Source organism: Equus przewalskii, chromosome 13, assembly GCF_037783145.1.
Source record: "Equus przewalskii isolate Varuska chromosome 13, EquPr2, whole genome shotgun sequence".
Taxonomy (NCBI): Eukaryota; Metazoa; Chordata; class Mammalia; order Perissodactyla; family Equidae; genus Equus; species Equus przewalskii.
This window is the reverse complement of record NC_091843.1, coordinates 91504531-91518967: the sequence shown is the minus strand read 5'-3', so window position 1 is coordinate 91518967 and position 14437 is coordinate 91504531. Positions and strand designations below refer to the sequence as shown.

At 45.9% G+C, this 14437-nt stretch overlaps 1 protein-coding gene across 2 annotated transcripts in view; it reads left to right on the top strand.

The window, feature by feature from the left end:
* The window catches only part of MCCC2 (methylcrotonyl-CoA carboxylase subunit 2), a 63222-nt gene that overhangs the window by 4892 nt on the left and 43893 nt on the right, over positions 1 to 14437 (top strand). For both annotated transcript variants that reach the window (XM_070569879.1, XM_070569880.1), the window contains exons 2-4: positions 5958 to 6024; positions 9921 to 10005; positions 11433 to 11534. In XM_070569879.1, the coding sequence (XP_070425980.1) occupies positions 5958 to 6024; positions 9921 to 10005; positions 11433 to 11534 (254 nt within the window). The remainder of the gene's footprint in view (positions 1 to 5957; positions 6025 to 9920; positions 10006 to 11432; positions 11535 to 14437) is intronic.

The window sequence follows — 14437 nt, the reverse complement described above, 5'->3', positions numbered from 1 at the left end:
TTATGATGAAATATAATGGTCTACTTTCATTCTTTTGCATGTGGCTGTCTTGTTTTCCCAGCACCATTTTCGAATAGACTTTCTTTTCTCCGTTGTATGTCCTCAGCTCCTTTGTTGAAGATTAGCTGTCCATAGATGTGTGGTTTTATTTCTGAGCTTTCAGTTCTGTTCCATTGATCTGTGTGTCTGTTTTTGTGCCAGTGCCATGCTGTTTTGATTACTAAGCTTTGTAGTATGTTTTGAAGTCAGGGATTGTGATGTCGCTAGCTTTGTTCTTTTTTCTCAGGATTGCTTTAGCTGTTCGGGGTTTTTTCTTGCCCCATGTGAATTTTAGGATTCTTAGTTCTATTTCCATGAGGAATGTCACTGGGATTCTGATGGGATGGCACTGACTCTGTAGATTGCTTCAGGTAGTTTGGATATTTTAACTGTGGTTATTCTTCCAATCCGATACTTGGAATATCTTTCCATTTCTTTATGTCATCATCAGTTTCTTTCAGTAATGTCTTATAGTTTTCGTTGTATAGGTCTTTCACCTCCTTGGTTAAATTTATTCCTAGATATTCTTTTTGTTGGGATTGTGTTCTTGAGTTCTCTTTCTGTTAGTTTGTTATTAGAGTATAGAAATACAGCTGATTTTTGTAAGTTTATTTTATACCCTGCAACTTTGCTGTGGTTGTTGATTATTTCTAGTAGTTTAGTGTTGAATTCCTTAGAATTTTCTATATATAAAATGATGTCATCTGCAAACAGCAAGAGTTTCATTTTTTTGTGTGAGGAAGATTGGCTCTGAGCTAATATCTGTTGCCAATCTTCCTCTTTTTATTGAGGGAGATTGTCGCTTAGCTAACATCTGTGCCAATCCTCCTCTATTTTATGTGGGATGTGCCACAGCGTGGCTGGATGAGCAGCGCTAGGTCTGCCCCCAGGATCTGATCCTACAAACCCTGGGCTGCTGAAGTGGAATGCGCAAAATTAACTACTGTGCCACCAGGCCAGCCCTGAGAGTTTCACTTCTTCATTGTCTGTTTGGATTCCTTTTATTTTTTCTTCTTGCCTAATTGCTTTGGCCAAAACCTCTAGTACTATGTTGAATAAGAGTGGTGAGAGTGGACACCCTTGTCTCGTTCCTGTTCTCAGAGGGATGGTGTTCAGTTTTTCCCCACTGAGTATGATGTTGGCTGTGGGTTTGTCATATATGGCCTTTATTATGTTGAGGTACTTTCCTTCTATACCCATTTTGTTGAGGGTTTTTATCATAAATGGATGTTGGATCTTATCAAATGCTTTCTCTGTGTCTATTGAGATGATCATGGGGTTTTTATTCCTCATATTGTTAATGTAGTGTATCACATTGATTTGTGGATGGTGAACCATCCCCGTGTCCCTGGTATGAATCCCACTTGATCATGGTGTATCACCTTTTTAATGTGTTGCTGTATTCAGTTTGCCAGTATTTTGTTGAGGAGTTTTGCATCTATGTTTATCAGTGATATTGGCCTGTAATTTTCCTTCTTTGTGTCCTATTTGTCTGGCTTTGGTATCAGGGTGATGTTGACCTCATAGAATGTGTTAGGAAGCATTCTGTCTTCCTCGGTTTTTTGGAATAGTTTGAGAAGGATGGGTATGAAATCTTCTTCGAATGTTTGGTAGAATTCTTCAGAGAAGCCATCTGGTCCTGGACTTTTGTTTTTTGGGAGGTTCTTGATTACTGTTTCAATCTCTTTACGAGCGATTGGTCTATTCAGATTCTCTGGTTCTTATTGATTCAGTTTTGGGAGGTAGTATGAGTCTAAGAATTTATCCATTTCTTCTAGATTGTCCAATTTGTTGGCATATAGTTTTTCATTGTATTCTCTTATAGTCCTTTGTGTTTCTGTGGTATCCTTTGTAATTTCTCCTCTTTCATTTCTAATTTATCTATTTGAGGCTTCTCTCTTTTTTTCTTAGTCTAGCTAAGGGTTTGTCACTTTTGTTTATCTTCTCAAAGAACCAGCTCTTTGTTTCATTGATACTTTCTACTCTTTTTTGTTTCAATTTCATTTTTTTCTGCTCTAATTTTTATTATTTCCCTCCTTCTGCTGACTTTGGACTGTGTTTCTTCTTTTTCTAATTCTGTTAGGTGTAGTTTAAGAGTGCTTATTTGAGATTTTTCTCGTTTGTTAAGGTGGGCCTGTATTGCTATGAATGTCCCTCTTAGGGCCACTTTTGCTGCATCCTATATGAATTGGTCTGGTGTATTTTCATTTTTCTTTGTCTCCAGATATCTTTTGATTTCTCCTTTTAATTTCTTCAGTGATCTGTTGGTTGTTCAGTAGCATGTTGTTTAGTTTCCACATCTTTGTCCCTTTCCCAGATTTTTTCTTGTAGTTTATTTTCATTTTCTAGTTTCATAGTATTGTGGTTGGAAAAGATGCTTGATATGATTTCAGTCTTCTTTAATTTGTTGAGGCTTTCCTTGTTTCCCAACGTATGGTCTATCCTTGAGAATGTCCCCATGTGCACTTGAGAAGAATGTGTATTCTGCTGTTTTTGGATGGAGTGTTCTCTAAATATCTATAAAGTCCATCTGGTCTGGGTTTTCATTTAAATCCACTATTTCCTTATTGACTCTCTGTCTGGATGATCTGTCCATTGGTTAGTGGGGTGTTGAGGTCCCCTTCTGTTATTGTATTGTTGTTGATATCTCTTTTAGTTTTGTTAATAGTTGCTGTATGTACTTTGCTCTTCCTGTGTTGGGTGCACATATAAGTGTTATGTCTTCTTGGTGGAGTGTCCCTTTTACCATTATATACTGCCCCCTTGGTCTCTCTTTGCCTACTTTGTTTTGAAGTCTACTTTGTCTGATATAAGTATGGCGATGCTTCTTTTCTTTTGTTCACTGTTAGCTTGGAGTATCGTCTTCCATCCCCTCACTCAGAGCCTGTGTTTGTCTTTGTAGCTGAGATGTGTTTCCTGGAGGCAGCATATTGTTGGGCCTTGTTCTTTAATCCATCTCTCCATTCTGTGTCTTCGTATTGGAGAATTCACTCCATTTACATTTAGAGTGATTATTGATATATGAGGGCTTAATGCTGCCATTGTATCTCTCGTTTTCCAGTTCTTCTGCATTTCCTTTGTTTCTCGTCCTGTGTGTTTTGGACTGCCAATTCAGTTAGGTAGTTTTCTATGGTGATTTTCTTAGTTTTCTCTTTGTTTATAATTTCTGTCTCTGTTCTCATTGTTTGTTTAGTGGTTACCATCAGGTTTGTATATAAAAATCTCGTAGATGACATAGTCTGTTTTCTGATAGCCTCTTATTTCCTTAGACTCAGCTGATTCCATCCCCCACCTCTTCCCCTTCTAAGTTATTGTTGTCACAACTTATTCCATCTTGTGTTCTGAGTTTGTGGTTAAAAATGACGAGATTATATTTATTTTTGGTGTTTTCCTTCCCTTTATCTTTAATCTTATAATTAAGTGTTTGCTAACCTGATCTGATAGCTGCAGTTTTCTGATTTTTCCTACCTACTTATCTCCTTGCTTGAGGCTTTCTAGCTCCTTTTTTTTGTTTCCCAGGTATGAGAGCCTTCTTGAGCATTTCTTGTAGGGTGGTATTTTGTGGCGATGAACTCCCTCAGTTTTTTTTTTATCTGGGAAAGTTTTTATTTCTCCATCATATCTGAAGGATATTTTCACTGGATAAGAGTAGTCTTGGCTGAAAGTGTTTGTCTTTCAGAATATTGAATATCTTATTCCACTCTCTCCTAGCCAGTAAGGTTTCTTCTGAGAAATCCACTGAAAGCGTGATAGGGGTTCCTTGGTAAGTTATTTTCTTCTGCCTTGCTGCCCTTAGTGTTTTCTCTTTGTCATTGACTTTTGCCAGTTTCACTACTATATGCCTTGCAGTAGGTCTTTTTACATTGATATAGTGAGGAGATCTATTGGCTTCTGTCACTTGTATTTCCAGCTCCTTCCCCAGGTTTGGGAAGTTCTATGCTATCATTTCTGTGAACAAGCTTTCTGCTCCATTCTCCTTCTCTTCTCCCTCTGGAATGCCTGTAATCCTTATGTTGCATTTCCCAATTGAGTCCGATATTTCTTGGAGAATTTCTTCATTTCTCTTTAGTCTTAGTTCTCTCTCCTCCATCTGGAACATGTCTATATTTCTGTCCTCCAGACTGCTGATTCACTCCTCCATAATATCTACTCTATTACGCAGGGGGTCCAGATTTTTCTTTCTCTCATTCATAGTGTTTTTCATCTCCCACATTTCTGGTTGGTTTTTCTTTATAGTTTCAATCTCTTTCGTGAAGAATTCCTGATTTCATTGAACGGTCTATCTGTATTTTCTTGTAACTCGTTGATTTTTTTAAGATAGCTGTTTTAAATTCTCTGTCATTTAGATTATAAATTCCCGTGCCTTCAGGATTAATTTCTGGGTGCTTGTCCTTTTCCTTCTGGTCTGGAGATTTAATGTTGACTCACAGTTGCTATGAGTCTTTTTTTTTTATTTTTTGAGGAAGACTAGCCCTGAGCTAACTGCTGGAAATCCTCCTCTTTTTGCTGAGGAAGACTGGCCCTGAGCTCACATCCGTGCCCACCTTCCTCTACTTTATACATGGGATGCCTGCTACAGCCTGGTGTGGCAAGTGGTGCTATATCCGCACCCAGGATCCAAACCGGCGATCCCCAGGCTGCCAAAGTGGAACATGTGCACTTAACTGCTGCACCACTGGGCCGGCCCATTCTGGAGATTTAATATATTTTTTCATACTGTTCGATAGCGTGGATTTGTACCGCTGCATGGTGATGGTAAATGGTCGCAGTTTCCACCTGCCCCCACTGAGTGGGGCGTCAGGAGCTGTGTGTTCTGAGCCCACTGCGATCCGCCGCTTGCTCACTCACAGCCGTGGCTTTTCTGTCTGTGTGGGCGCTCTGGCCACTTGGCTGAACTGGAGCACTGGGCAGGCAGAGGGGTGCTTTCTTTCACCTGTGTGATCCTGGGGATGTTCTTGCTCTGCCCTCACTGTCTGCTCTCCTGGTGTACTAGCATGATGAAGTCACCCGCAATAGCTTAGCCACCTCTTTGTGGGGCTTTCCCACGGGCCGTGAGGGAACTTGGAGAACAAAGGTGTTCCCACAGAGGGCCACTCCTACCCCCCTCCTCTCAGAGCCACGCGTGGTCTGGAGCCCAGGGTCCTTGCCACTGGGGGAGGGAGAGGAGATCCCCTTACCTCCTTCCACTTCCCCGGGGATCCAGCACCTCCACTTGCAGACGGGTGGCTGCATGGGTCTCTCAGACGTCTTTCGTGTGGTGTGAATGTCCTCTGTTGGTTTATGAGTGTCCTTCTTGTTGTATTTTAGGGGGGAGAGCTCACTCCACCATGATGTTGACGTTACTCCAAGTTCTGTTCCTTTTTAAACATAAAATAGGATCCATTTTTTCCCCTGGGCTTTGTTTTCAGGTGTAATTTGTCAGTAAGCCTTCCTGCATTGGTTGGAATCTCCTCAGGATAGTGATTGACAGGATGGAAAAAATAAGGTGGCATTCCAACCCTCAGAAGGCTTATATTCCTTAAAATAGGGAGACAAATAGAGATCAGTTAAGTTCAGTAGATGTTTAAGGAAGGAAGAGTTAAAATGAGTAGGAGCAGCCGGAAATGGTGTTGGAGATGAGATGGGGCACGAGTCAGGCCTTAGGAGGGGCCAGGTTTGGGCGGATGGGCCAGAGAGGGGGCGATGGGCCAGAGAGGGGGCGATGGGCCAGAGAGGGGGTGATGGGCCAGAGAGGGGGCGATGGTGAAGGACTGAGCAGAGGCAGTGGCAGGAATTAATCTTCCCTACAACGTAGGGTGGGGCCAGCGCGGAGACCACAGGGGCCTGGCACGTCATGATGTTCTCCTTCACCCAATTTTGGTAAAACAGGTAGTTGCTTTCTAATGTGACTCCCCTCCCGCCCTCTGTTCCTCTCCTAGGAGAACTACGAGCAGATGAGAGCCCTGGTCGGTCAGCTGCACGAGCGAGCGCAGAGGATCAGGCTCGGTAAGCATGTGTTTGTTCCTTGTTCTCTAAGACACCCCTTTATAGAGACCGCTCTTAGGGAAAACAAGTAGCATCAAGCTTTTGGCTCTTCGAGATGGCATTTTTTCGTATGCATACATTTTATTTTTCCCCATTACTTCCCCAGTGTTTTTGCTCATGTGGCACTGCCTCTATTTGGGGAAAAGTAGAAATTCAAATTCATCAATTTTTAACTGTTGTTTCTTAATCTTTTACTTCAGCCACAGCATCACACTGAAATGTTTGTTTTCCTTGAAGCAACTGAAACATTGTCTGTTCATTAGTCATGTTCATACCATATACTAAATTTTACATAATTATGCATTTTCTGCTGTGTTATATAATTTGCAAATAACTTATGTATGGATTTGTTGATAATTAAATGGGATTTCCTAAAAACTTTGTAAATTGTCATTTTCTGTTTTTAAACTGTGGACATAATAGACATTCTTTTGGAATTTGGAAGAGATTGTGGTCTAGGGAGGAACATACAGTATCAGTGTGTAAACAAATACCACATTGTGTTCTGTGGCGCCACGATTGGTGTAAATGACAGTTTACTTTAGGAGGCCGAGTGACTTGAAACTAAAGGCCATTTTCAAAATAAGATTTTTAATATGTTACAAGTACGTAATTTTGGAGGGTCTGGATGAATTTCATCTCCTTCATTTAAGAAGAATTCTGCCCCGTGTCCTCGTCACAGGCTCTGTGTTGTCTGAAAACCTGTGGCTGTGGAGTCGCTGCATCCTTAGGTGCACTCACGGCGTGCAGAGGACACCCTGGAGAGGGCGTCGGGCAGATGGTTGGAGGCATCTGACGGTCTCTCTTAGTTCAGGTGAAAGTGTCATTCGTGTTGTTTTCTCTGAGGACTTGAAGGATGGAGGCCAGGTCGCTGATTAGTGGCAGGTGGACAGAGACCGCTCAGGTTGTCAGTTCGTCTGTGTGGTGTCTTGGGGAAGAATCGGTGCAGCCTTTTGGTTCTTTGCAGAATTTTGAGAGCGGTGGGCGGGACGGGTTTGTTAGTCTCGTAGTTGAGCGACGCTGGCCCAGGTGTTTCATCCCTCCTGTAAACGCTAGCACCTCCTCCACAGCTTGACGCTTAGGAGTGGGTCTGTGCGTGAGAGGCATTATTCACTCCACACATGCAGTTCTGTCTTCTCTGACTTAATAGATTAAGCAAAATTAATTGAAAAGACCAGAAAATAAACCTGTTTGGAGTATCTTGGTCTCTGTCTTTTTTACTATTGTGGTTTAGTGTCAGAATCAATGAAATCCTCTAAAAATTACCATGACATGAGCAAACGGATTTGGCTCTCACTGTGTGGCCCGTTGAAGTGAAGGCCTGTCAGACGGCAATAATTGCTCCCACTCTACCCGTGAGGGTATTGGGGAGAATTTTGAAAAATGAAGGTGATAAGCCTCATAGAGCTCCTTGTACATTAGGTGCTTGTAGTATATTAAGAATATTATTTTGAAAATGGCTATATTTGGTCTCTTTGGTTTTGAGTCACAGAGATCCATGTCTACCTTGTTTAATGCAGAAAGCAGCATTTAGTGGTTCTTGTATCCATGGTTACAAGACGTGATTGACTGGACCCCAGGCTCTACCACCCCCAGGACTCTCTCTGCCCCCCGACTCATCTCAGGATGCGTGTGTGTGTGCGGACCTCACTCTTCAGGCTTCTCCCGGGGGTGAGGCGCTGGGGGCTCGCAGGCCAGGGATGACCTCGTCACAGTTGACAGTCTGAAGGGAAGAGCTATCCTTTCATCTCCAACCCAGAAAATTCTGGTTGGTTCACTTGAGTCCCGTGTTCGTGCCTTGGCCCCTCACTGTGTCCTGGGGTTGTGGTGCCCATGCCAGCCTGGACCCATGTTCATGCAGGCCTTCAGGATGCTGTGACTGGCAGCTGCTGAAACTTCCTGGTGGTGGCAGTGCTGCTTTCAGGAACGGGAGAAGGAGCACGGCAGGGGGAGCCGTGATGTGAGTTATCCTGGCTAGACCACTCTCACCGTCCCCTCTCTCCCTGGGGCTATGTGAGGAGGAGGGTTCGTGGGCATTTGTCATTCTTTTTGACCAGGCAGCTCTTGAACCCCTGTTCTAGTGTGGGGAAATAGTGTTAGAAAGTGACGTGAGTTTTGCCTGTGGGTATGATTGGAGGGGCAGAATATCCTGCTGATCGGCTTCTCAGGAAGGTGACTGGAATGATACTCTTGAAGGCATTTTGGAGTAAGGCATTGTCTCCCGAAAAAGAACCAGGACGCTGGCTGAAATGAGAATATGCTTGTAGAGGAGCAGTGACTCTTTAATTTGTTCTGATGAAGTCACTGTTCCCTTGGACATTCCAACCAGTGGGTTTGAGTAAGAAGAGATGAAGTGGCCTCTAGCACTGAGCACCTGCTGAGGGTGGGCGGCCTTAGGGTCTTAGGTTCATTTTTCTTTTAGTATTTATTTATCTTATTATTTTTTTTCCTGAGTAAGATTCACCCTGAGCTAACATCCATGCCAATCTTCCTCTGTTTTAATATTTATTTTTGTACAGCTTTATTAAGATGTAACTGACATACAACAAATTGAATTATCTAAAGCGTATGGTTTGAGTTTCAACATATGTGTAGTCTCATGAATCCACCAGTGCAGTCAAGATGGTGGACCTGCTGGTCTCAGAAGCTCCCTCTGCCCCTTTGGAACCCCTGCCTCCTTCTCCTCTCCTGCTCCACTCCGCTCCCCTCCTCCCCCCTCCTCACCCCCCGCCCACCACCCACCACTCCCCTAAACCCACCTCAGCGGGGAGCTTTGAGTTCCCTGTGGTTGGGAGAAAAGAGAGTAGCTGTTTGACTTAATTCACACCATCTTATAAAACTAAGTCCTTCCTTCCTGGAATTGTCTTTATTTTAAAAGAAGATTAGATGTATGATATGGTTTTCTTGGTAACCTTACGGCAGATTTAATCTTAAAAATGTGCCGTGGACTTTTTCAGAAAAAGAAACTCCCCTTAGGAATCAGGAGGCAGCCCTGATTTGAAAATATGGCTGTACTAGGAAGCTTGTTTAAAATGGAAAGAACTTACTTTCTCACCTGGAAAAGGAGCGTCTATCTCGAATAGCTGAACCCCGCAGTTGACAGGGAGCCCACTCAGCTGGAATTCTGGGGCAGCGGTGACGATAAACACGCTCAGGCCCAATCTGACCCTCTTCTGACCTGTTCCCTGGTGTGCTGGGAGCGAGCGGGTGTGGACGTGCCCGGGTCACCTTCCAGGGCCCGAGATGGGCGCCGTCACCTCCAGTAGCCCCACTGGGAACCCCGACTCTTCAGTGCCTGTGATTAGCAGGAAACGCTGCGGACAGTGAGTCAGGATCTCATAGAGGGACTTGGGACAGCCGTGTGTGGCTGTCCCCGTCACCCATTCGGGGCCTCAGAAGTTATGGTCGCTCGCGGCTCCGTAGCTGAGTTTTGCTGTGCTTGTCGTGGAGCCATTTCTAAAGTGATGCTCTCCGCCTGTGCAGTGACGTAGGCGTTTTTCAGATGCCACGTGGCGCCTGCGGGCCTGGTGAGGAGCGTGGGGCTGGAGGGAGTGGTGGGGACGGGGCGTCCCAGGAATGTGCTGCGCTGTTTCCTTAGCTCTCTGCTACTGAGTGTAGGAAATGCGTGACGTACTGTGCGGTCAGGGAGAGATGGATTTAAAAAACTGCAGGTTCTTTATTTACTTCAGAAAATTGGCAGCTTGCAAATTGAATGATCTGAAAACTTAGCCATTTCTCACCTGAAACGTTTAAAAAGTTCCGTATTTTGGGCTAAGCGCTGGTTTCTCTGGCGTCTCGTTGAGTGGGAGTCCTTCCCTCGTGTGGGTGTGGTCTAACCTGAGGTGTTTTTGTCGCAGGAGGAGGGGAGAAAGCCCGAGCGCGCCACAGATCGAGAGGAAAGCTGTTGCCCAGAGAACGAGTCGACGGGCTCCTCGACCCAGGGTCGGTGCTGTCCGCGGGGCTGTCCTCCGCGGGGCTGTGGCTAATGGTCTTACATCCTGGTTCTTGTGAGAAGGACAGATGTTGGTGCGAGGCGCCCGCGTGTCAGGCCAGATCCGGGTGCCGGTGGCACAGCAGGGAACCCGGGGCCCAGAGCCCTGCCATGGTGGAGGTGCGTTGCAGCAGCATGCGGGGCCGAAGATGAATGGTCCGAGTTGTAGAGGAGACGGCAGGTCAGAAGGTGGCAACTGTCACGGGGAAAGAAAAGGTGACCAGAGTAGGGAGAGGAAGATGGGGTCTCTGTGTGGCTCTAAGTGAGGCGGTTAGGATAGGCCTCAGTGAGGTGGTGACGTTGGGGCGAGGATTCGAAGGAGGGAATCGAGAGGGCCCTGTAAAGATCGGCAGAAAGAGTGCTGCAGGCAGAGAATGGCCAGTGCAAAGGGCCTGAGGCAGGAGTGTACCAGACAGCTGAAGGAGCCTGGAGGCCCGAGTGGTGCGAGTGAGAAGAGGAGCAGGGGCTGGGGTCAGATGTCGGCAGGCCTCGTGGGCGGGGTAAGAGTTTGGCTTCTGCTCTGAAGGAAATGGGGAGGCTGTGCCGGCCTTTGATCGGGAGACTGTTAGACCTAGCTGACTGTGTTTCATCACTTATTCTGGCTGCTGTGTCGTCAGCAGACTGGGCAGCAGGGCTGGAGGCAGCAAGACCAGTTAGAGGGGGAAATTCAGCCTCACAGGTGCCTTCTTACGACGTGCACATGCGCCAGCCTGGACACAAACCCCGTCCACGCCTGGGGCAGGTCCTTGTACGCTGTGTGTTAGACGTACTTTAAAAGAAAAGTGGGATCAGACTGCATGTGGTGTTCATCACCCCCTTTTCCTGCCTCACGTGCCGTGAGCATTGAAGTGAGCGAGGGAGAATCACGCAGTGGCTGAGAGCCGGGGCCGGGGCCTGGGCCAGACTGCGTGCTGCCTCCCGGCTCTGCCGCTGCCTCGCGATGGCCTCGGACGGTGGCTTGCTGTCTGCGCAGGCTCCTCAGTGGTCAGTGGGGATCGTGATAGGGTCCCCCCAGAAGTTGTTCTGAGGAATAAACGAGAGTTTCCGTGGCTCCTAGAAGACAGTCTGGCACGTGGTAAGTGCCGCATAAGTGTCAGTGCTGTTCTTTCTATGTTAATAAACACAGTTGTACAACTTCTTTTAAAATGAGTACCTAGAGTTCTGTTCTATGGCTATACCGTAAAAATCCACTAAATTTTTATTTATTTAAAAATTGGATTTTGTCTGAGATATTCTTTTTGTGGATTTTGTGTACAACATGCATATTTGAAACATTGCCCCATTAAAGAAAAAAATCTTTTCCTTTTCCACATGTAACTGTTTAAATATGATTTTTTAAAGTGACATTAATTGGAGCACCGTCCTTTCTTCCATCCAGGTCTCCCTTTCTGGAGCTCTCCCAGTTTGCAGGGTACCAGCTGTATGGTGATGAGGAGGTCCCGGCAGGCGGCATCATCACGGGCATCGGCAGAGTGTCGGGGTGAGTGTTCTGCCTGCGCTCCCCCGCGGGGGCCGGGCGCCCGCTCACCGCTGTCAGTCAGCCCGCGAGTTCCGTGCTGTTGGTGTTCTTCAGGGCTGCGGCTTCCCGCCCGGACGTGTATTGACTCATGTGAGGAGCTTTAGAGACGACGATTGAAGGGAGCCCCCAGCAAAGATGCTGGGGTCCCATCCAGAGCTCCCTGCTTAATCAGACTCTCCAGGGCGGGCTTGGCTTGTGTGGTTCTCCGGGGACCCACAGCGATCTCTTGCTCATCTCGGGTGAAAGCCACTGTCGTAGAGGAGTGGTTCTCCAAGTGTGGTCCCTAGGGACCTTCAGTGTCACCTGAGAACTCACTGGAAATGCAAATTCTCAGGTCTTCCCAACAGGTATGAAGTCAAATTCTGGGAGTGGGCCCCACGAGCTCCAGGTTCCGAGTGCTGGTGTTTGAGGAGCATTGTAGACCTAGGGCGTCTCGATCGAAAGATGTTAAATGTGTCTGTATATGTTCATGTACGATCTCATTTCCCCCATGCAGTTGCTGTGCTGGGGCTGCCGGGAGCCCCTGCCCCGTGACGCGTGGTCTTAAGCTTCCCTACAGCTCTGTGGGAAGGGGTGCTGTTACAGTCATTCCCCTCCTGCAGATGAGGAAACCTGCTTAGGGACTGGAATCGCCTCCCCGAGGCCCAGCCACCGGCAAGGGCACCTTTGACCTTGGGCGGGTGGACTCTGCCTGGCGCAGCTGATCGGACTCGGGCGCTGGTCCCCTGTGCGCGTCCCTCCACCTCCTCCCTGGGGCCTGGCCTTCGGGAGGTGCACCTGGTGCCGTTCACCGTCGTTGCTTCCTTTCTTTACCCCTAGGCCACCCCTGTGGCTCTTTGCCACTTGTGATTTGCTTAATAATTACCCAGTGTAGAGACTTTTTTTCTTGGAGTCTTAGGGGACACTTAAAATTAACCTTTTTAAAAAAGTGATAAACTTAATGCAGAGTTAAATTCATGTATCATAGAATACATGATTAAGTAGAATAGTTATCTTAATTCTTCCTCCAGTCATGATGACTGTCACGGTGTCGGAGCGTGTTCTGCCCCTTTTCCTATGAATATACTAAGGTTTCATCGTTGTTTATGCTTTTGTATTTTTTATCTTTATTTTCGTTTATGCTTTTGTATTTTTTATCTTTATTTTCATGCCTTGTTCTCAGTTTATAAAGTTCTTAACTTGGAAGGAAATTGAATTGCACTTGGAAATCATGCAGGTTCAGGCGTCGTCGGCTGCAGTTAGATTCCTGGCTCCATTTTGTAGTAATTTGACCGCTAGCAAATTGCTTGAGCTGTCAGTACCTCAGTTTTCTCATCTGTAAAATGTGATTTATTATAAAATGGAATAATAATAGCAGCTACTGCAGACGATTGTGGAGACTGAGCGCACAGATGAAATGAGTCATGGGACGTATTTAGAAAGGTGCCTGGCACATGGTAACAGCTTCATAAATGATGCCGTTTACAGCACAAAAGGAACTGTGGATAGGAAAGTGATGAGAACTTATGGGATATAAAGATGTTTTAGAATATTACAAAATTAACGTTATAACAAGAATCAGAATCAGACGGGAGATGTGTTCACCCCGGTCCTATCATCTAACACATCAGACGCCTTGTGCTTTGTTTCTCTCTAGCTGTTGACCATACCCTTCAGTCCTTCAGAAAATCCCGTTGGTCCTACCAGACAGTGTCTCAGGTCCCGCCCCTCCTCCCGTGTCCGCTGCTGCTGCCTCTACCACCTTGTGTCACCCCGTCTGCTGGAGTAGCTGGTCAGCTGGTCTGCTGGCTTCCTTCTGCTGCTTCCCTGGGTTAGTTTTCCACATAGCGTCCAAGGTGATCTTTAAAAATGCAACTCAGGTCATGACTTGCCCTGCTTGAAACCTTCCAGCTGCTCCCCTGGCTCTTGGAGTCGAATCGTCCTGTGCGTTTGTGGTTCTGGCCTGCAGGGTCCTACGCGATTGGCTCCTGCTCCCTCGTTAACTGACTGTATTCCCTACCACTTTTTGTAGCCTCATTGGTACCTGAGAGTTCTTTGAGCCTACCAGCTTTCTCTTGCCCAGGACTTGGGCCCTTTTTTTCCCTGTGAAGTTGCTGGCTTCTCATTTTCCTTGGGGTCTCGCTCGAATACCCCCTTCTCAGAGGCTGTCCCGAATGTCCCTGTCTGAGCAAGCCCCCTGCCTGCTTCCGTCACTGTGCCTGCTGTGCTCCAAGGACCTTGTTGGCCGGTTTGTGTTGTTTCTTCGCCGTCTTCTGCTCCCCTAGCAGGTCGGCTTCGTGAGGGCAGGGACTTCGTCTCGTTCAGCCCTGGTGCCGGGACCACTGCCTGGCAGGTGGTGGGCATTCAACATAGATGTCTTGAATGTGTGTCACTTTTATGTGGTTATGATAATGACACAGATAGAATTTGGTGTTTTGCTATATCACTTATTTAAGCAAGCGTTTTTTTGCTATTTAAGACTTTCATTGGTTTGCCTTGTGCTGTCAGTTTGTAACATATACCCGTTGTTAGATACTTGTGTTTCCCCTGATTTTCGCCATTCTGAGGCACGATGTAGTGAATGGATATCTTCGTGCATATAGTATTCCCCTGTAGTTTTTAATTATTTCTTCAGTCTCCAGAAGTGGCAATATTTAGATGGACTTATTTTTTTATGGCAGTTGATAGAAATCTTTAAAAATGTGGACTGTTTTAATTGCTGCCAGTATTCACCGTGTTATAAGTGTATGAGGCGTTTTTGTTTGTTTGTTTGTGCTTTACTTGCACCCCACCTAATTCCAAAAAATAGTTACAGATGTTTATAAAGGTGAACTAGCAGATGAAATAGCAGAAGACAGCGTAAATTAAAAATAAGACTGAAGTTA